At 40.8% G+C, this 22,080-nt stretch overlaps 1 protein-coding gene across 1 annotated transcript in view; it reads left to right on the top strand.

Annotated features, from left to right (window-relative positions):
* PIP5K1B (phosphatidylinositol-4-phosphate 5-kinase type 1 beta) overlaps positions 1-20,771 on the top strand; it is a 218,475-nt gene extending 197,704 nt beyond the window's left edge. The window contains exon 15 of the mRNA XM_073572250.1: positions 20,075-20,771. Coding sequence (XP_073428351.1) covers positions 20,075-20,077 — 3 coding nt within the window. The 3' untranslated portion in view covers positions 20,078-20,771. The remainder of the gene's footprint in view (positions 1-20,074) is intronic.
* Positions 20,772-22,080: the final 1,309 nt, after the last annotated feature.

The following is a 22,080-nucleotide window of genomic DNA, read 5'->3' as shown; positions in this document are numbered from 1 at the left end:
TATGTGGCAGAATTGCTTACACAATTCCCCTAATATATAGCAATCACCCAAAAGTGTTGTTTTCACATATGAGCGAGATAAGGCTGAGAGGGAAGTACAGTAGCCATAGAATTAAATTCACTGTCCCAGGCTTCGGGGAAGAGGTTAGATTTAGTGCACGTATATTTGTGAGAGGAGAGGTATCGCTGTGATGTTTGTTATAAAGGTGACATCAAAATGAAATGTCTAACTTCTTCTGTATTCAGTCCAGAGCTGCTTTGTCATGGATCCTGAATGATGGAACAACAGTTTGTTGAGGCAGTTAATCCAAAAAGCTAAAAGGACTCTGATCAGTGACCTATATAACAAAATAGAGCCTTCATAAAGTGCTGTGCGCACCACCCGCTTTTCATCCTGACCTAGCTTTTTCACATCTAAAATGCTGTGTTAGGTAGACTATTGATGCAACATTGCACTAGCCGGCACTTATCTTCTCGATTGTGTGCCCTTCCTGTATGTTCGCTTTGTCTGTCATGCCCATGCTGTGCTACAGTTGGAGCCGAGAGATAATACGGTGAGATGCCACAGAGTGTGTTAACCACAGCCCTGCTGTTAATCTGCTGGGGCGCTCTGTCTACGTGTGTTCCAGGATATACTGGGTGTTGGCAGTCAAGTTCCTTCCTTATTTTCACTAGCATAAAGGCAAGTTTGAATAACAAATAAAGCGAGGCCAGAAAAAAACATTAGTCAAATACTGTACGATCCCCGTCACATCCAAATGACTTCATTTGTTAACATACGGCAGTGCTCTGCTCCAAAATATCCATGTGCCTCTTGGAAGAGATATCTTAAATTTCACATTTTATTGCTTTTTATTTGTGATAATATTTTTGTACTATGAGCAAATGTATGTGCGCCAGTGGGTCGAATCTTGGAAAAACATGATTAAAACAGTGCAGGTTCCACAATGTTGTAGTTAGTTTTAGAGAGAGGTTTTAGAGAGAGATGATGAAACAAAGGGCCCTATTCAGTATTGCATTTGCGGCATTTTGCAGCACTTTCAGGGTTTTACCCCCTTATTTTTTTGTTTGCGCCATATTCTTTCCACTTGCGTCTTTTCTGAAGTCTATTTGGTATGTGTTCACCTGTTTTTTTTACTATGTGGTTAGAGTTTCAGGTTTCCCGATGTTTACACCTGATTCATCATTTGCAGCTTTTTTGAAAAGTCAGTGTTTGTCACAGATGTACGCCAGTCCTCACTGAAGTGATTTTAGATACGCCATAATTTGTTAATTTTTTAAAAAACTTTTGGCACATCTTTTGTGTTTTTTTTGAGAAACGTGGAACTTTTTGTGTTAAGTCACAAAATAGATTATAGACAAACATAAAGAAAATTTTTTGACTTTGTTCAAAATTCATTAAGCATGTGCTCCATTTTGAAGAATTTTAGGCAAAAAAAAGCAACAACTACCATAAGACAGAAAAGTGAATTGCAAAAAAAATGCAAATAATGAATCGGGGCCTAAATATTTTTTTTTAACTCGATTTTCTGGGTTAGCATTAGACACTTCAGAAAGAGGAGAACCGGACTGTGTGCCTTACATTTTTTGCTTGATCCCCCCATATCTCCAGTTATGAGAATATGCAGAATTATGTAAATATATTTTGAATGACATTAGCGGCTCTTTTGTGAAAAGTGCACTTGTATAAAGGTGGCCAAGCTTGGTCCCTATCAGGAAATTCTGAGTTCAGGGTCAGGATACCTATACATCTTAGATCACTGTTTGCCAAGCAGTCATTTGGTTGACAACTACCTCTGACCCACCTATACACATGAACATTTGGCTCAGCTAAGCGAGCATGTGTTCTCAATGAGAGTAAGGAAATGCATTGATGCACTGCTGAGCTGGCTGTCAGTCAGTGCTGGGGCGTGCTTTCAACCGCTGCTCTCAGCGCTCCGAGTGGTGACTGTAATTGCTCTGGGATACGCCTGCATAACTGAAAGCCGGCAGCTCATGGGAGAAATAAAGTTAATTTTCTCCCGGATGCCACACTTTCAGTACGGTGGCCAGCCACCTTCAGGACACTGTCAACCTGTGAATTAACCCTATATCTGTGGCATAATGGCCTAATCAGAAATGACAGGTTCCCTATAACAATAAGTACTGGTGATGTGTAAGCCTATAAAACACCAAAAATTCCTATTGCACGCATTGCATCACAAGTAGATAAAAAAAATAAAAAAAATGCAAATTTTGAAGTGGATTTGCAGCTAAATTCGCACAAGAAAGTTTCTACCACGTCTACAGTATACCTGGTCCTAGGACTCATGTATATTGCAGATCAATATGTTTTCGGTCCATAATATGATTCCCATATTCTTCTAGACTCACTTAAACCAAAATTTGTCTAGGAAAATGCAATCATGTAGTGAACATATATTTCCCTTAAAAACAATTTTTTAATTTTTCTTTGTAAAAAGCACCTAACCCAATGTGGAGGGTAATAAAAAAAAAAAATGCAAAAATTATATTAAAAACCTGCCTGCCAAAAGCCTACAATATGCCTCAACTGACTCCTTCCTTGCCGTAGAGGTTGGCACCCTAAGAAACGAATTTTTGGCGCCCCAACTCAATGTGGACTGTCCCTCTCTCCCCTGATATAACCCTATAAATATAGGTGGGAAAACATTATAGCAAAGAAAAGAAATGAAAGGAATAGATCCTTATATAATATGCAACATTTCATAAAGTAGGCTCACTACCTAGGACTGGCAGACAAAAACAAAAGACAAAAGCCAAAACACACAAAAAAGCCACCAATTGCATCAATGGCAAATATCTGATAAAATAGTCTTAAAGACACAACATACTCATATCCATGGGTAACAGTATCCCCCAATACTCAATAAACTTTTATCACGTTTGAGGGTATCAAACAGGTAACTCCTCAGCCATAGAAACACAAAAGCTTTTAAACAAAGCAAAATACATGAGTATAGATAATCAGGACTTAGCGTATGCCAAGGCCATCCCGACGCGTTTCCCCGTTCACACGGTTCATCAGGAGGAATGCATGATACAGATGCCGGATGCCATGATGATGCTAGGCATAGTCGGCGGTCATATAAGGGGGATTTAAATAACCCCCGTTTGATCAATCGCCTTAATAAGCTCCGCCCACCTATGGTCGGCGGTATCACATCCAGGTCATACAGTTACTACATGCCCCACTTCCCTTTCACCTGCGGTCCATGCTGGCGTGCGTTCCACAACTCAGCCCCAAGCGCTCCAGGGACTCACAGGGTACGCTCCAGTCACTTCCGGTTTCGGGAACTCAAAGCTCCGATCACTTGACTGTCATCACCTCTATTTTTAATAGCCTACGGCTCCATAAAATTAGCGATCATACACAGTAGAGTCTCTCACCTACTCAGGCTTATTAGTGGACCTCAGATATACAATATACCGTTAGCAAAAAATATATAATAGCAGATGCAGGCAGGCGCGTGTGGATAAGCGGTAACCATGATAATAGATAACCACATCAGAATACCCATGCACAATAGACATCTCTTTTTAGAGTTCATAAGTGAAGTCCAGATTAATTGTACATATAGAAAACAGTATCCATAAGGACCAAACACATAAAGGATATCTATATATTGATGTATACATTTCAACCAGGAAGGATTAACCTTCAGGGAGTAGAGCATGCCTAGTTTTCTTCCAAAAGGATATATATATATATATATATATATAAAGAGAACCATCAATCATGGTGAGTTCTCCTTCAATGGAAGTCTTCAAACAGAGGCTGGACAGACATCTGACTGAGATGATTTAGCGAATCCTGCTTTGAGCAGGGGGTTGGACCAGATGGCCCAGGAGGTCCCTTCCAACTCTACGATTTTATGATTCTATGATTCTGATTCTATGATTAAGATACAAAATCCCACAATCAGGAGCATGTTCAAGTAATTATATTACATGCATGTAGCTTCTCGGCATAAATCCATAACACACAGAGGGAAATAGCCAAAACAAGAATTCAAAAAACCAGCACAGTCAGATATTTAAATAAAACAAGCATATGATAGACACTCATTCAACTGAAGCCTGAAACTCCATTCAGCCTCTCGTCTTTGTATGATCTTATCCAAATCCCCCCCTCTTATTTTTGGTTTGACCAGTTCTATCATACTGAATGTAATTTTATTCAAGCGTCCACCATGTACTTCGTTCATATGACGGGCCACCGGTGTATCACGTTTATTCTTGATGTCACATATATGCTCACCTACCCTAACCCTCAATTCCCTAATAGTCTTCCCAATGTAATCCATGGGACAGGTACAGGTAGCTTTATAAACGAGGCCCGTAGATCTACAATTACCAAAATCCCTGACAGTGAAAACTCTGCCATTTGCCGAGCTACTGAAGGTTTTCCCTTGACACATCCTGTCACATCTTGTACAATTCCCGCATCTAAAGAAACCCAAAGGTTTTCTATCTAACCAGGTCCCTGATTTTTTAGGTCTCTGGTATAGACTATGGACAAGCTGGTCTCCAATCGACCTTCCCCTTCTATATGTCACACTTGGTTTGGGGGACACAAATTTTTTAAGGTTCGGATCTGCCAGAAGAACCCCCCAGTACTTTTTGAAGACTCGATAAACCCTCTCACACTCACCATCATATGTTCCAATCAGCCTAAATAAATTGGATCCCTGATCCAAAGGTTTTCTATCTAACCAGGTCCCTGATTTTTTAGGTCTCTGGTATAGACTATGGACAAGCTGGTCTCCAATCGACCTTCCCCTTCTATATGTCACACTTGGTTTGGGGGACACAAATTTTTTAAGGTTCGGATCTGCCAGAAGAACCCCCCAATACTTTTTGAAGACTCGATAAACCCTCTCAGACTCACTATCATATGTTCCAATCAGCCTAACTAAATTGGATCCCTGATCCCCAATATCCCTTTTTCTCAAAAGGGATTGCCTATCAGCAAAGAGGGCCTCATTATATGGGCCATCCATGATCTCACAAGGATAATCTCGAGCTCTATATCTGTCGTATAAGTCATCCGCCTGCCTTCTAAAGGTACCAAAGTCAGTGCAGTTCCTCCTTATACGCATAAATTGCCCCTTTAAAAGATTATTAGTAGATGTGGGCTTACGATATGTACAGGTCCTGATACTCCCATCAGGTTCTTTAGAAATTGTCAAGTCAAGGAAATTAATACTTCTGTCATGATGCTTAGAGGTAAATCTGAGTCCAATCTGATTAACATTAATAGTCTCCACAAAGCGGCGAAATTCAGCCTCTGGGCCAGACCAAAAGACCAAAATATCGTCAATATATCTGGCCCAGAGGCTGATATACTGGTTCCACCACTCATCTCGCTCTCCAAAAATATGGGTTTCCTCACACTAGCCCAGGAAGATATTTGCATACGTGGGGGCACAGGGGCTCCCCATCTCAGTACCCCTGAGCTGGTGGAAGTACTCACCCATCAAAGAGAAAATAGTTATTCGTGAGACAAAAAAACAGAAGTTTTCTTCTACTAATGTACATGAGTATGTCACTCATTTTATATAAAGGCATGCTGAGGTTCTTTCTCATGAATTTTACGAGAAAATAATGCAAGCATATTTTTTTGATGACCCATTATGGAGGAATTATCTCTAAGTAGTACTAATTCTATGGGATAAAATGTCGTACCATAGGGCGGTTCATAAAGTGATATAAGTAGTTATAAATAGTGGAAGGGAAGTTGCCAATTATAAACCTACAGTATCTTTACTATCTGAAATATCTGAGCTTTAATACATTACTTTCCATTACATTTTACTACAATAAATACTATATTATATTATTATAATACATAATAACAACATACTTTCCTCAACGTTGAAATTACAACACCAAGAAGGAAAAGTCATGGAGATATGGAAATCACAGGATGGGTAGACATCATAATGATATGCAAACGATGAAAAAAATAGAAACAACATTTTCAAAGCATCTGAATTTATTCAATATCAAGTATGAGCACCATTTACTCAAATACACACACTTACATGACTTGGCTGCCATCAATGAGGTTATTAATGAATGTCGCAGAAATGTTCTACCATGAAGAATGTACTTGGGCATGCAAATCATCAAGATCCTATATTGGAAGCTCCATTTGAAATTCAGACCACACAGGTTGAGGCTGCTCACAGTAGTATGATATTGTCGTATAGAAAAATGACTCCTAGGACTCGTTAAAGAACTTTCCATACCACTGGTTCCTGGAGCGAAGACTAGAGGCGTCTGGCTCCAGGACATTATGCCATAACCCCGGGAGTAGGACCAGTGTTGCGTTCTATCATAATAGCCTATAGTTGCAGTTGCCTGGTCTCCAGTTGAAAACTGTATGCTAGATTGGAGCATTGGAGACTGAAATAGAGATCTATCCTCTTCAGTGATGAATCCCACTTTTGCCTTGGGTGCTTCACTGACTAAAGAAATATGCTAGATTCCTGTGGCATATATCTTCCTACTAACTGTGCAGCCACTTGTCCATAGGAAGCTATATAGATGAAATGCCCAGCATTGAAAAGTGGCCAGCAAAACCCAAGAAATAAGCCAGAGCATAAGTTGGTATACTTTCAGTGTGTAAAAGCAGTTTCACATTGTGGCCAAAAACAAAAAGAGCATATACCCTATAACAAGTAAATAGCAATAGTACGTGGAAATAACGTAGGGTACTTGGTTACTAGTTTGATTAAAGCGTAAAAGCCAGCACACTCACAGCCAAGCATTACATTGATTTGTTGTTGGAACCAGTGGTATGGCCATTTCTCCTAAATATCCTAGGAGCCATTTTTCAACCTGACAATAACAGGCCGCATGTTGCTGGTGCTACTGTGAGCAGCCCATGCAAGCTAAATGGACTTGTCTCTTAGCTACCACTTTTGGAAAGTCATTGGTCGGCAATTGCAAAAAGAGCTGCCAACAGTGGCTCTTGATGATTTGCATGCCTATGTAACTGCAGTCAACATGGCAGAACATTCCTTAGACAAACATTAATCACCTCATTTGCATGTAGATGTGAGTATGTCTGCGCTTTGTCACGATACTAAATAAATAGAGATGTTTTGAAAATTTTGTTTTCATATTTTCATCATTACATATCAAGAACATGTCCATCCATTCTGTGATTTTCATAACTTTACGACTTTTCCTTCTTGGTGCTGCAATTTCATTGTTGAGGAGTATAGGACCTTTCATACTGCATGATTATTGTGGAGCAAGCATTCCTAGAAACGATTGTTTTGTGATAATCAAACAGGCTGCCAGTCGCCCAACAAACAAGCAAAACGCTGCGCCAAAGATGATCGTTTTCATTCTGTGTAAACAGGGCCTGTGCTGCTGAAAACAATGACAGCCTATGTGCACTGAATAATGTTTTACGGATCATTCATTGCACATCTGAAGCTGTTTCAGGCTATTAAATGACTGCTGTCCAACAAGCATGTCGCCGATCTGCTGTCATTTAACACTGCAGTGTGATCGAACCCTATGGCTGCCGCAGAGCTTTATTTCATATGTCCACTCTGCTTTCATGGTTCTGTTTTATCACCCATGTCCTCTCTAGTTAAGCAACGATGCCACCTATTGGTGGAATTGTTGTAAGCAACAGACCAGGCCTGCTATGATGCTTGAAAAACTCGGTTCATGGTCTTCTTCCCAAAATTCCCACTTCCCCTGCACACATACTATACACACACACACACACACACACACAAAGACTTTTAGATTTGCTATTTCACAAAGTAAATGTGAACAGGACTTTCCGACTCATCTTTGATTAATGTGCCCCAACAATATCTTAGTAGAGTGATAGTCACAGAACACACTGAAAAAGGAAATAGTGTATATCTGCTTATTTTCGGGAATAAATAAAGACATAAGTAACAAAAGCCAACACATGAGACATCTGGCTTCCAGAGAGACCAGTCTGCTGATAATTATCATTTAATATAAAATACATTATTGGATGGCATCTATTAGTCAGCGCAGACAGCAGATTTTTTTTATCACCCTATCCTACAAAACTAGGTTGGTACATGGCTTTAAAAAGTAACTGTACTTTCAACAAACTTTTCAGAATAAAGTGTCACAAGTGTGTACATGAAGAATATCACTACTTCTGGCCATTATATGACTTGTGTTTTGTATTTCCTCACTTTTCCTCTCTGCAGCCCTTATCTCTTAATTTTTAATTGACTCTAAGCTAGTGGCAAGAGACAAGCCGCAGTGATGTCTCCCATACACAACAGTGCGCTCAGAGAGGGATTCCTGCTGTACTTCATTAGTTAGCACACAGACAGAAGCAACAGCGGCAGCACCATTGAGAAGAATTTACAGCAGTACTGAGAGGTGGAGATGTTAACCCAAAGCAGGAGTGAGGTAAAAGACTTGTTAGAAAGCTCAGCACAATCTTTATGTGAATGCCACAGCCACTGTCCCTGCAGTCTGTATTCTTTTTTGAGAAGCATGAAATTGAGCTTTTTTTCAGAGTAGATAGTAAATTCAGGAGGTGGGTGGATGGGAGGGTAAGTAGGGAGCAGATTTCTTTGATAAGATATATCACAAACTTACGAATACTCACCTGTATTAATGATATCCCTAAAGTACATTGACTGTTTAATAATCCCAATATTATTAGTGGCTATGTACTGCAGCATGGTATCGTCTCAGTGACCTGCCAATCACAGTAGATAAATGTCAGAGGTTCTGGGACACAGTCTAAAGGGCATGTCACACTAAGAGATATCGCTAGCAATATCGCTATAACTAGTGACGTTATAGCGATATTGCTAGCGATATCGCTGTGTGTGATACTTACCTACGACCGGCTCCCCCGCTGGTTATCGCTGATCGCGCGAGAACGTTCAGGACTGTTTCTCGTCGTCAGCTTCCTGTGGCGCTTCCTGCTGTGAGGACGAGCGACGCGTGGAGCCGGGCGGGAGGACACAGGATCGCCTAGTGTGACAGGTAAGTAGCGACCCCCGTCCCCAGCGATGTCGCTGGTGAGATCTGCCTGTGTGGCAGCTCACTAGCGACCACTTAGCGATGTACCAGCGATCCTGACCGCGTCATATCGCTGGTCGGGATCGCTGGTACATCGCTAAGTGTGACAGTACCTTAAAGACTCATGCAATTGTCCATGGATGTCGGTCAGATCACGTAATGCAGTGCATGGAATGGCAACGCCTGAGTGTTACAGCATCATAGCCATTTATGAGGCTGTGACGGTCTGGTCGGGAAAGTGCGATTTACACGGATGTCTGCATGAGTCAAAAGGAGAAACTTTACCCCTTAGAATCTCTGTCCAAGTCATCTTGCCCAGCCAACTAGTCTCCTCCTTTGTACTGATAAGGGACAAGAACCCTAAAACAGCTGTATGTAAGTTTGGCTGTATGCATGGTAAGGCTCTTCAGAGTGTCAACACTGACTTATAAGATACTACTTCCAATAGGGCACAACCCACCTTCTTCTCTTCCTCTGTGAAGAGGTTATTTGCATGGTTTTTTTTCTAGGAAGTATTGCATGCCCTCTAAGTCTCCCTATGCTGATTTCCTGGGGGTATATTAATGCCATATATGAACATTCATATATGGCATTTTTGCCAAATTTTCTTTTGAGGCAAAAACACTGCCATTTACAGTAACATCAAAGTGAATGAAATGTCAAAATTCGCAAGCACATCCTTGGATTTTTTTGCCTTCAGTTTTTCAGCTCCTAGGCGTTTTTTTTTAATTCCCAGCATGTCAATTCTTACAGCGTTTTTCACCGATTATAATTTATGGCAAAAAAAAAGTGTAGCCAAAATGTTATTATTTTATCCAGCGTTTTTCCTGCCAATACTCTGGATTTTGGTGCAGAAAAAAACTCTGAAAAAAACACAGTGAACGTAGGAGGAATTCTAAAACGCTTTCTATTTCATTACAGGATAGGTACATAATTACATAAGCTCTATTCCGGTATATATGTTATTTGCAGAGCATACACTGCATTGTGATTTGTGCAAGTACACAGGCATTATACAGCCATAGCTGCATTGTAAGAAATAAATAAACGGTTAATAAGTAGAAATGAACAATTTCCATTTTGAAACGGTTTGTGTGTTTGCTCTGGGGCATTTAAGGAAGAAGTCACAATTGTTCTCCCTTTCCTGATAAGTGTTTTGCATGTGCTCAACACAACGTCACATGAGCTTTTTCCCTTGGCAGTCACTGATTAAACACCCACTGAAGCTGAAACCCAGCGTGTAGTTGTATTGGTGGGAGTCTCTAAAATGGAACAAACATGTGTTTTTGTGTGTGTGTGTGCCTTTTTAAATTACAGAAGAAGATTAAAGGCCTGAAGGCACACCGCTTTTTGCTTGCTATTAACCAAGTCTGGTGACCCGCGATAATACATGCTGTGTGGATGTGGTGGGAATTGTTGTGTTAGATTGTTTCGAGAGATTTGAGGTTCTTTTTTGAAGCCTTTAGTAACTAAAACATAGCTAAAGGGAATCTGTCACCTCATTTTTGCCCTATGAGATGAAGCCACTGCCGTCAGGGGCTTATCCACAGCATTCTGCAATGCTGTAGATAACCCCCGATGTAACCTGAAAGATGAGAAAAACTAGTTATACTCACCCGAGGTGCGGTCCGGTCCGACGGGTGTCGCAGGTCCCGGTCCGGCGCCTCCCATCTTCTAGCGATGAATTCTTCCTCCTTGCTTCTATCGCGCTCCTGCGCAGGTGTAATTCTCTGCCCTGTTGAGGGCAGAGTAAAGTACTGCAGTGCGCAGGCGCTGGACCTCTCTGACCTTTCCCGGCACCTGCACAGTGCAGTACTTTGCTCGGCCCTCAACAGGGCAGAGAATTACGCCTGCGCAGGAGCGCGACAGAAGCAAGGAGACTCATGGCTATACTAGCTCAAAAGGGTGCTTCTACTCAATACTGAGCAAAGGGTCCGAATACTTATGACCATGTGATATCTTAGTTTTTCTTTTTTAATAAATTTGCAAAAATGTCTACATTTCTGGGGGGTTTTCAGTCAAGATGGGGTGCAGAGTGTACATTAATGAGAAAAAAAAAATAAACTTTTTTGAATTTACCAAATGGATGCAATAAACAGCAATAGCACAAAAAGAGAACTTAAAAATCCTCCAAAAATTAAAAAACACAGCAAAAGAGGCAGAGATACTTACCTGCCCAGGCCTCCAACCAAATGCACTATCAGGATGCAGTGGACCCATATAGTTAAGATGGCGGCAACACAGGTGCGAGAATACCAATGAAACAACCGCTCACATCCTACCAAAGCATGGAGGGGGGCGGTTGCTTGGTATATATATATATATATATATATAATGAAGACTTGTATGCGGCGTTCTTCACACTATATAGCAATGCACAGCATCCAGGTTTCAAATGGATGCAATGAAAAAAAGAGTGAAAAATGTAAAGGGGTCTGAATACTTTCCGTACCCACTGTATATAATTGTATGGCTAAGGCCTGTTTCACACATACGTTTTTTGATGTCAGTTGCAATCCATGAAAATGGCGGAAAACGGATCCGTCTCCGTTTTCACACCAACTTGTGCCACCGGACCGTTGTTTTGACGGATCCGGCGAAGGCTGGACTTTAAAGGAACCGCTGCCTGGAAAAAGGAGAGAGAGAGAGAGAGGGAGAGGGAGAGGGAGAGAGATTTTTTTTTTCCGGAACGGCATTTCAGGGTTAAAAGTGTTCCTGGAGCAAAGCTTCCGCGCAGGCGCAGTTAAAAATAGAGGACCATCAAGATAAAAAAAACGTTGCAAAGTCCGTCTCATCCGCCCGGGAGACCGTAAAATTTTGGCGCCACTAATGTATGTCTATGGGGGAAAAAAACGGATCTGCCCCTTTTTTGGCGGATCCGTTTTTTTCAGAAATTGGCAGATTTTGACTGACGCCAAGAAACAGAAGTGTGAAACAGGCCTTAAGGTACTGTCACACTTAGCGATGCACCAGCAATCCCGACCAGCGATATGATGCGGTCAGGATCGCTGGTACATCGCTAGGTGGTCGCTAGTAGCTGCCACACGGGCAGATCTCACCAGCGACATTGCAGGGGTCGGGGGTTGCTACTTACCTGTCAGACACGGCGATCCTGACGTCCTCCCGTCGCTCGTCAGCCCCAGCAGGAAGCTGACGACGAGAAACGGCCCATGACATTCTCGCGCGATCAGCGATAACCAGCGGGGGAGCGGTCGGAGGTAAGCATCAGACATAGCGATATCGCTAGCAATATCGCTGCTACGTCACAAAAAACAGTGACGTTATAGCGATATTGCTAGCGTTATCGCTTAGTGTGACAGGCCCTTTACAGCTGAGTACGATGGAATGCTATTTTAGGTTTATACTTGTATAACAGTAGTCTAACAGGACCTTAATTGGAGTCAATGTCTACAAGAAACTAATAAACTCAGGACTATAATTAGAAGTCTAACAATGGCAAAATTCTTAGTTGTCCTTTTAGGCAGGGTGTACTTATTGTTTCTTTCTTGTGCTAATTGTTCTCTCCAGTTGTGTGATGTTTTTCTGTTGATCTTATGTATTCATTTAGACAGAGATTAATGCTATGCCCGTCACTAGATGTAACCTGAGCCCCTGACATAATGTTCCTATTATTCTGTGATGGGCTTAACTGCATGTTCACCTTCTTTCCTTTATATCATTGTTTTAATTAACAGCATTTATGTATACACAACGCCGACAAATTTGATGGCTGTTTATTAGATATTGAATAGAAGATGGATAGATAGATAAATAGCCAGATATATTAAAAAAGCAAGAAAAATAGGCAGCACTCAATGGCAAGTTCCATGCAACAAAATGGTGTCTTTGTTGGCCTATGTGAACAGGAAGCAATGTTCCGGCTCAAGTGAAAGTGGGCCTTTGTCAAGCTTTGCTCTTGAGCTGAAATGTCCCCACCTGTTCACATGGGCCAACAAGAGATCGGGGTTCTGGTGCAGGAACACCTCTGTTGCTCTCCTCCACAAGCATCCAACACAACAGAACTAGTTGCACAGACCACTGACTCACCATAGGCCCTATTCTATAAAAGTGATAATTGTGACAAAGACCCAGGAAGGGTCGAAACGTCAAAAGTCTATGTCACTCACCTCCTGTCACCATTACGATATTTGCATGCTTGCACTTGAAGTAAAAGCAAATCTGGAATAAGAGTGTGCGGTGAATTTCCTACTCCTGTTACCATAGGGTTCATACCCTGTTCCACTGGCACCTTGTAACTTGGCTTGAGTGCACGCCAAGCTTCCCTTCACATGGCACTACTCCTGTCTCAAAAAAGGGAAAAATGTGTATGCTTCAATTGATTAATTCTGATTTATCTTTTTTAAAAAAAGATAGCTAGACAAGTAGATTGATAGATATGAAATTGATAGACAGATAGATAATAGATAGATAGCTAGATATGGGATAGATAGATAATAGATAGATAGCTAGATATGGGATAGATATGGGATAGATAGATAGATAGATAGATAGGAGATAGATGGACAGATATGGGATAGATAGATAGATAGATAGATAGATAGATAGATATGGGCTAGATAGATAGATATTGGATAGATAGATATTAGATAGATAGATATGGGATAGATAGATAGATAGATAGATAGATATGGGATAGATAGATAGATAGATATGGGATAGATAGATAGATAGATAGATAGATAGATAGATATGGGATAGATATTTAGCAAAAGTATATGATTCTAGCAGTCTGCATGACTTGTGTAATTTGAGTCTCCTCTACATTACACTGGCCTCTTGTTTGGACACAAGGCATGATACTCACGAGGTTATTTGAAATGTGATAAAGGCGTTCTACCTGTTTCAGTAGGTTAGCAACCAACATGATAGAGACTATTTAGTACTCTAGTTACACAGTGGCCCTGGAAAAAGTTTAACCACATAGCTGTAATGAGTGACTGCATTCTGTGTGTGTAAAAACAGAAATCAACAAGGCACTCAACAACAAAAAAAAAGACTTGTGAATGGTGCTCAAGTAGGGTATCTAACCCGTAATCTACGCAAAAATAAACTTGGCACTCAAATTGATGAAAGATGAGGAAATTTCCTTTATTCTGCATCTGTGTGTGTGTCAGTCACAAATCTCTAAAATAATAGCGTGTCGCTCCCATTTACTGAGGTGTTCACATTCCTTTTAGAGAAATGATCAGATGAATTATTCATGATTGCTGTAATTAGAAATATTGGTATATATTGGTCGCTGATAGAGTAAGATTTGTGGTATAATGAACGCCTTCAAACTCATGACGAGCAGGGGTCACCATACCCCCATCCCGCCCCGTCCACTTTGTTGGAGAGCTGGGACAAGTATGGAATGCAAATGCCAAAAGCAGCAACATTTTTTGCACAACCTTGCACAAAAAGGTGACAAAAATGTGACTTTTCAACGTTTTCGTTTGCCAGAAATCTGGCGGAAAAGCTTTGATGAATTGCCCCCAATATTCTTTGAAGATCCAGATGGAGACCTTAGTCAGAGAATAAACTCGTTCAGCTCTGTCCCTATGGCTAGCTTCTCCCAGGGCTGCTAGAGGTGATTGACAAGTCTCTCCTTTTGTATATGCGAGGGAGAGCCTGTCAATCACCTGCAGCGGCTCTGGGAGCAGCACACCATGGGGTGGCGTTAGGTTAGTCTGCTCTCCCACTATGGTCCAGGTTTTCAGAGTATATTCCCTCTGAAACGCCAGAGCCTTTCAGAAAATAACATACCTTGCTGCAATTGTGTAGCCAGGCTGCGATTCATGCGTCTTGAATCACTTGAAAGATTCCCCTTAAATTATCTAGTGTGCAAAAGTGCATGTAAATCATGAATTGTAAGCACTGCAAATATGATTATACAGTGGGGAAAAAAAGTATTTAGTCAGTCAGCAATAGTGCAAGTTCCACCACTTAAAAAGATGAGAGGCGTCTGTAATTTACATCATAGGTAGACCTCAACTATGGGAGACAAACTGAGAAAAAAAAAATCCAGAAAATCACATTGTCTGTTTTTTTTTTTCATTTTATTTGCATATTATGGTGGAAAATAAGTATTTGGTCAGAAACAAGCAATCAAGATTTCTGGCTCTCACAGACCTGTAACTTCTTCTTTAAGAGTCTCCTCTTTCCTCCACTCATTACCTGTAGTAATGACACCTGTTTAAACTTGTTATCAGTATAAAAAGACACCTGTGCACACCCTCAAACAGTCTGACTCCAAACTCCACTATGGTGAAGACCAAAGAGCTGTCAAAGGACACCAGAAACAAAATTGTAGCCCTGCACCAGGCTGGGAAGACTGAATCTGCAATAGCCAACCAGCTTGGAGTGAAGAAATCAACTGTGGGAGCAATAATTAGAAAATGGAAGACATACAAGACCACTGATAATCTCCCTCGATCTGGTGCTCCACGCAAAATCCCACCCCGTGGGGTCAGAATGATCACAAGAACGGTGAGCAAAAATCCCAGAACCACGCGGGGGGACCTAGTGAATGAACTGCAGAGAGCTGGGACCAATGTAACAAGGCCTACCATAAGTAACACACTACGCCACCATGGACTCAGATCCTGCAGTGCCAGACGTGTCCCACTGCTTAAGCCTGTACATGTCCGGGCCCGTCTGAAGTTTGCTAGAGAGCATTTGGATGATCCAGAGGAGTTTTGGGAGAATGTCCTATGGTCTGATGAAACCAAACTGGAACTGTTTGGTAGAAACACAACTTGTCGTGTTTGGAGGAAAAAGAATACTGAGTTACATCCATCAAACACCATACCTACTGTAAAGCATGGTGGTGGAAACATCATGCTTTGGGGCTGTTTCTCTGCAAAGGGGCCAGGAGGACTGATCCGGGTACATGAAAGAATGAATGGGGCCATGTATCGTGAGATTTTGAGTGCAAACCTCCTTCCATCAGCAAGGGCATTGAAGATGAAACGTGGCTGGGTCTTTCAACATGACAATGATCCAAAGCACACCACCAGGGCAACGAAGGAGTGGCTTCGTAAGAAGCATTTCAAGGTCCTGGAGTGGCCTAGCCAGTCTCCAGATCTCAACCCTATAGAAAACCTTTGGAGGGAGTTGAAAGTCCGTGTTGCCAAGCGAAAAGCCAAAAACATCACTGCTCTAGAGGAGATCTGCATGGAGGAATGGGCCAACATACCAACAACAGTGTGTGGCAACCTTGTGAAGACTTACAGAAAATGTTTGACCTCTGTCATTGCCAACAAAGGATATATCACAAAGTATTGAGATGAAATTTTGTTTCTGAACAAATACTTATTTTCCACCATAATATGCAAATAAAATGAAAAAAAAAACAGACAATGTGATTTTCTGGATTTTTTTTTCTCAGTTTGTCTCCCATAGTTGAGGTCTACCTATGATGTAAATTACAGACGCCTCTCATCTTTTTAAGTGGTGGAACTTGCACTATTGCTGACTGACTATATACTTTTTTTCCCCACTGTATTTGCATGTACCAATATTGTCATGCAAAACTTACTGTTATAATTGGAATTCTGTTTTTATGCCCAACTGGAGCTATATAAAATTGGTCATCACTCACCATGGGGTTAATAGTTCCTTAAAGGATTATTCACAGCACTAAGCCCCATTCTTAAGGCCCTGTCTCACATAGCGAGATCGCTAATGTGTCACCGATTTTGTGATGCAACAGCGATCTCATCTGCAATCTTGCTACATGTGACACGCAGCAGCGACTGGCTCCCCTGCTGGATATCACTGATCGTGCAGAAATGTCCTGGGCCATTTTTTCATTGTTGGCGTCCCGCTGGCCAGCATGCATCGCTGTATTTGATCGCTGTATTGTTGCTGCGTCGCTGAAGAGATCTGCCTGTTTGGCAGCTTACTAGCGATCATTTAGCGATGCACCAGCGGTTCCTACCAGTTCGTATCGTTGTTGGGATCGCTGGTGCGTCGCAAAGTGAAACGGCACCCTTAGGATCGAAAATGGTCCCTGCTGTCGGGACCCCACCACTGCCACTGCCTCTCTCCCCAGTCATCCACAAGTTATAACCTATCCTTTGGAGCATTAGTACCAGCTCATCTATTCATGGCTGTGATGGAAGGATCAGCATCTAATTGATAACCATAGAAGTGGTCTCCACTTCTTGGCATTAATATTATTATTATTAATTATTATAGCGCCATTTATTCCATGGTGCTTTACATGTGAGGAGGGGTATACATAATACATACAAGTACAGTAATCTTAAACAATACAAGTCACAATACAAGAAATATTCCTGTCTCAGCCATAAACTAAATCCATAATTGTGAAAGAAATGAAAACATCTGAAGTTAAACCGTTTATCAAAGCTTCTTTACCCCCCTTCCATTGCATTGGCATATTTTTACCATAATAATAAATCTATACAGCTACTTCAGCTCAAGAGTGACATAATCAGTGTGACTGATAGATCATACTTACTGTAGATGTTGTGTCCTTTTACCAAAATGATTCATTTATTGTCAAAATGAGTCCATTGTGAGAAAAGCACAAAGCAAATGTTTGCTATTGTCCTTATAACTGGATCCATTAAAGCCTCCGTTACACACTGCGATATCGCTAGCAATATCGCTGTAAAGTCACCGATTTTGTGACGTAGCAGCGATATTGGTAGCGATATAGCTGCATGTGACACTTACCTCCGACCGGCTCCCCCGCTGGTTATCGCTGATCGCGCAAGAAGCTTCTGGACCATTTCTCGTCGTCTGCTTCCTGCTGGGCTTCCTGTGGCGCCGACGAGCGACGCGTGGAGCCGGGCGGGAGGATGTCAGGATCGCCTCGTCTGACAGGTAAGTAGCGACCCCCGACCCCTGCTATGTCGCTGGTGAGATCTGCCTGTGTGGCAGCTCACTAGCGACCACTTAGCGATGCACCAGCGATCCATATCGTTGTCGGGATCGCTGGTTCATCGCTATGTGTAACGGTACCCTTAGGCTATGTGCCCACGTATGCAGAAAATTCCTGACTAAAAACCAGACTCCTTCCCAGGAAAGACGAGTTTTTTCCGCATTTTTTGCTCGTCTTTTCCGGAGCATTCCCCGTCTCGTAGAATATAGTTGGAAATGCGGTTTTTACCGCAAAATTAATAAACATGCTGCATTTTTTACCGCAATGCATTTTTTATGCAGAAAAAAAACACATCATGTGCACAAAATGCGCAGAATGCCTCATAAGAATAGGATGCATAATGTATGCGTTTTTAAAGCGTTTTTGCATGGAAAAAAGCTGCTTATGTGGGCACACAGCCTAAAGGGGTTGTCCATCTCTGGGGGAACTTTTTGTTTCCTTAAATGGCAGTATTTTGTACTAAAAATCATTTTTGCTATTTGAGTTCATAAAAAATATTGCACCGATCCTTTTTGACTCACTTGTGATGTGATTGACCTTTATCCCTCTATACCCTATCAAATTTCTATGTATAGTATTGATTTGTTTTTTAATACAATACTTATACTTTACAAACTCAGGATCTTTTAATGATGGCTTTTTCATTTTTACTCGCTGACAACTTTTTTTTCATTTGACAAATGTTTTTTTCTACAGAAAAAAGGAGTGAATATGAGGGGGGAATTCTCCCAATCTTTGGCAAATTTAGTAATGGCAGTATGGGAGAGGCTTTATCTTTTCAGTGACATTAATCCCTTCCAGGACAGGATACAATGGTACGGCCGATTTATAGACGACCTCCTGTTCATCTGGACCCAGGATGACATTCAGGATTTTGCATCTTATCTTAGTAATAATACTTTCAATCTAAAATTTACATTTTTTTGGTACAAAACAAAAATTAATTATCTAGATGTCACTTTGCTGAGGAAGACTTACAATTATTCCATTACTATTTCAACATAACCCACTGATAGCAATTCAATTTTACAGGCACATTAATGTCAGCATTCTCATATTATCAGGATCATTCCTATTGGGGAATTCATACGTACTAAACATATCTGCACTAGAATTGAGGATTTTCAACCGGAATCTGACCAGACTGAGAGACAGAGACTATATGAAAAATACTTTAGATCAGGCATACAAAATGCTCTCTGATATTGATAGACAAGACCTTTTGGGAGATACAAGAAGAAATTCTGGAAACATTTCCACAATGGAAACAGCCCGGATCCTAACAAAATCCCTATCACCTTTTCCACTCAGTTTAGTCTGCAATTTCATTAGGAAATAACATCTATAATCAAAAAATAGTTACCGATTTAAAACCAGGATCCAGAATTAGTTAACATTGTTAGTAATACAAGCATATGGATTTTGGCAAAAAAGCACCAATTTTCGGCATTATATTATCTCCCAGCCTTTTTTAAAGGATATTAAATGTTCTACAGATACTTGGCTAAACTTGTGTTCATTGGTTGTCGATCCAACATGTGATCCATGGCAGGTGCTATTTAAGAAAGGTCTCTTAGAACATATTCACACTTAAGTAAGGCTGTGTAGAAGCTGAAACGCGTAGGTCTGCAATGTGTATGGAGGAACCGCCATATGTTTTAACTCAAGAATAAATGTTACGTTTTATATTCACCCACTTGTTCATCACTGAAGGATTTCTTTTGATTTGCTTTTACAGACTCCTAGTTTTTCCTACACTTTGATGTGGTCGATGGTCATAAATCAACTGAGAAGGGTTCAAAAAAGACACAAAAATTGTTAGAAATCCACCTATTCGACCATTAGCATGAGATCTCCAACAAATTCTCCATAATCCCATTCTGCAGGCAGTAATAGACAGTGCAACAGAAAGGCTCTAGAAGGCAAACAATGCAAAAGTTTCAAAACAAATCAATTACAAAAATGTTTTTTTAGCTAAAAATACCTGCATTTAAATAAGGGAAAAATGACCTAAAAGATGGACAGCTGCATTAGTTGTATGTTAATTCTGTCTCACATATTAAATATTCAAAATCTACTTTTTTATTTACAGTAAAAAGAAGCATGGGATCCTTCTTGTGAAAGACTGCTTGCTGTAATGCGCTGTTTGCTGAGCGTGTTATATATGAAGAGGACATTATCAACAGATGTGAGGACGCAATTAGGTCTCCTGCCTTGAGCTCACGTGCTTTGCTGGTGGAAGGAGGAAAATGGGAAAGGACAATTAGTTGCACTTTGCTCGTAGAACTGTGAAGAACTCTTACAAAGCATAGAAGTTTTTGCTTCCATTGCTGCAAATCACCTTGGACGTTGGCGTGATCATTACTCAAAATTCACATGGTGTTTTCTTTGCATGTTTTCTGCTGTGGATGGCATGACACATGACCTGTTGACCTTCTAAAACTCCATGCAAAAGATCATAAAGCAAAGTAAATGAAGTAGTTTTTCTTCTTCCTTCCAAAATCTAGGCTGAGATCTGTCTTGTTGGGTTGCAGTAAAATTTCATGCAGCTTCTGCGCACTCATACTTCCTGACGATCAGCTTCAGTACAGATGTTTTCAATATGTTTACTAGAGATATTGAAGAATATGTGATGTTTATAACTAAGCCTTATTGTTGTGTACATACTGTCTTTGAAATATTGTGATCTAGTTTATTGCTTGTAAATGACAAATTCTATAATTTATTTAGACAAAATTAACCGTATACTATAGTTTTATGGATGAAAGAAATAAATATTTTGTTCTCAATATTTTGTATTGCTGTCACATTGTAAAAATCTATTTGATTGAGTTTTGGTGCTCTGTGCAAATTTTGTGTTTTTAGTATAACTATGTGATGGGGATACCAAACACATAATCAGACATGTTTGGACATAAGAAAACCCACTGTCACAACTCTGTTGTTGGGTGTTCACCAGGACCAGGTGCTCCTTCCCTGTCCCTAACGCTAGGGGCGCCCTAGCTCGCCCTGTTCCCCGGATAACTTCTCATGGTGAAGATGCCGGGGCCACATACCTTGCCTTAGCTACTGAATCGGCCCTCAGTTTGCACCCTTCCTCTACCCAAGGAAGCGGGGAGTAGTAGTGCACCATAATACACCAACCAGACTAACAAGGTAATACAAACAGGCATAAAGGAAAATACTAATCATACAAATAAACATTACACACAAACAACAGAGATAAACACCAGGAGTGGAGGATGGGTTTAAACCAAAGAAGGGGAATTATCACACACTCAAAACCTAGCAACTGTCACAGATAAATCCACTAAATGCTTTCTCCAATAACAGCCATCATCAACCTCCAGCCATGCAGCCTAAGCTAGCTCTGTCAATGAGAGCTAGTCAGGATCCAGATTATATAGAAGATGGGAGTGGCTAACAGTGTAAAGCTGAGCCTTAATACAGAAAAACTTCCAGGAGCTCTCAACGGAACAGATTAACCCCTGCACTGCTAAAATAAATTTGCACAGTTTAATATAAAGGTGAAGTGCTTCTAATCAGTGCTGGAGATTGAGGAAATCAGATGCTGCAGTCTTATAGCTCCTCTCTGTTGTGGTAAACCAGTGACAGCCACTACATGGTAAAAATACTTATCCACCGCCACTTATATAATCAACTATCCGGAGCCAAATGGTTTTCCAAACTTGATCTTAGAGGGGCATATAATCTTATACGGATTTGTGAGGGTGATGAGTGTAATACAGCATTTTAAACGTCTGAAGGTCTCTTTGAAAATTTTGTCATGTCTTTTGGTGTAACGAATGCACCTGCAGTTTTTCAAAATTTTATGAATGATTTTTTCTGATTATTGGGAGATTTATTGTGATTTATTTTGATGACATTCTGATTTTCTCTCCTGACCTGGATTCACATCATAAACATGTCCGTTTGGTTTTGCATAGGTTGAGGTTTGTTCGATAAAATTGAAAAATGTACCTTTTCTGTTCAAGAAATATCATTTTGGGGTTTCATTGTGTCAGCCTCCGGGTTTAAGATGGATCCTGGGAGAGTTCAGGCCATCATTGATTGGGTTCAACCCAGCGACCTTAAGAC

The sequence above is a fragment of the Dendrobates tinctorius genome, unplaced genomic scaffold (genome assembly GCF_039654945.1).
Source record: "Dendrobates tinctorius isolate UK_male_01 unplaced genomic scaffold, ASM3965494v1 ptg000031l, whole genome shotgun sequence".
In the NCBI taxonomy this organism is placed as follows: Eukaryota; Metazoa; Chordata; class Amphibia; order Anura; family Dendrobatidae; genus Dendrobates; species Dendrobates tinctorius.
The sequence above is the reverse complement of the archived record's forward strand: the minus strand, read 5'-3'. Positions and strand labels throughout refer to the sequence as shown.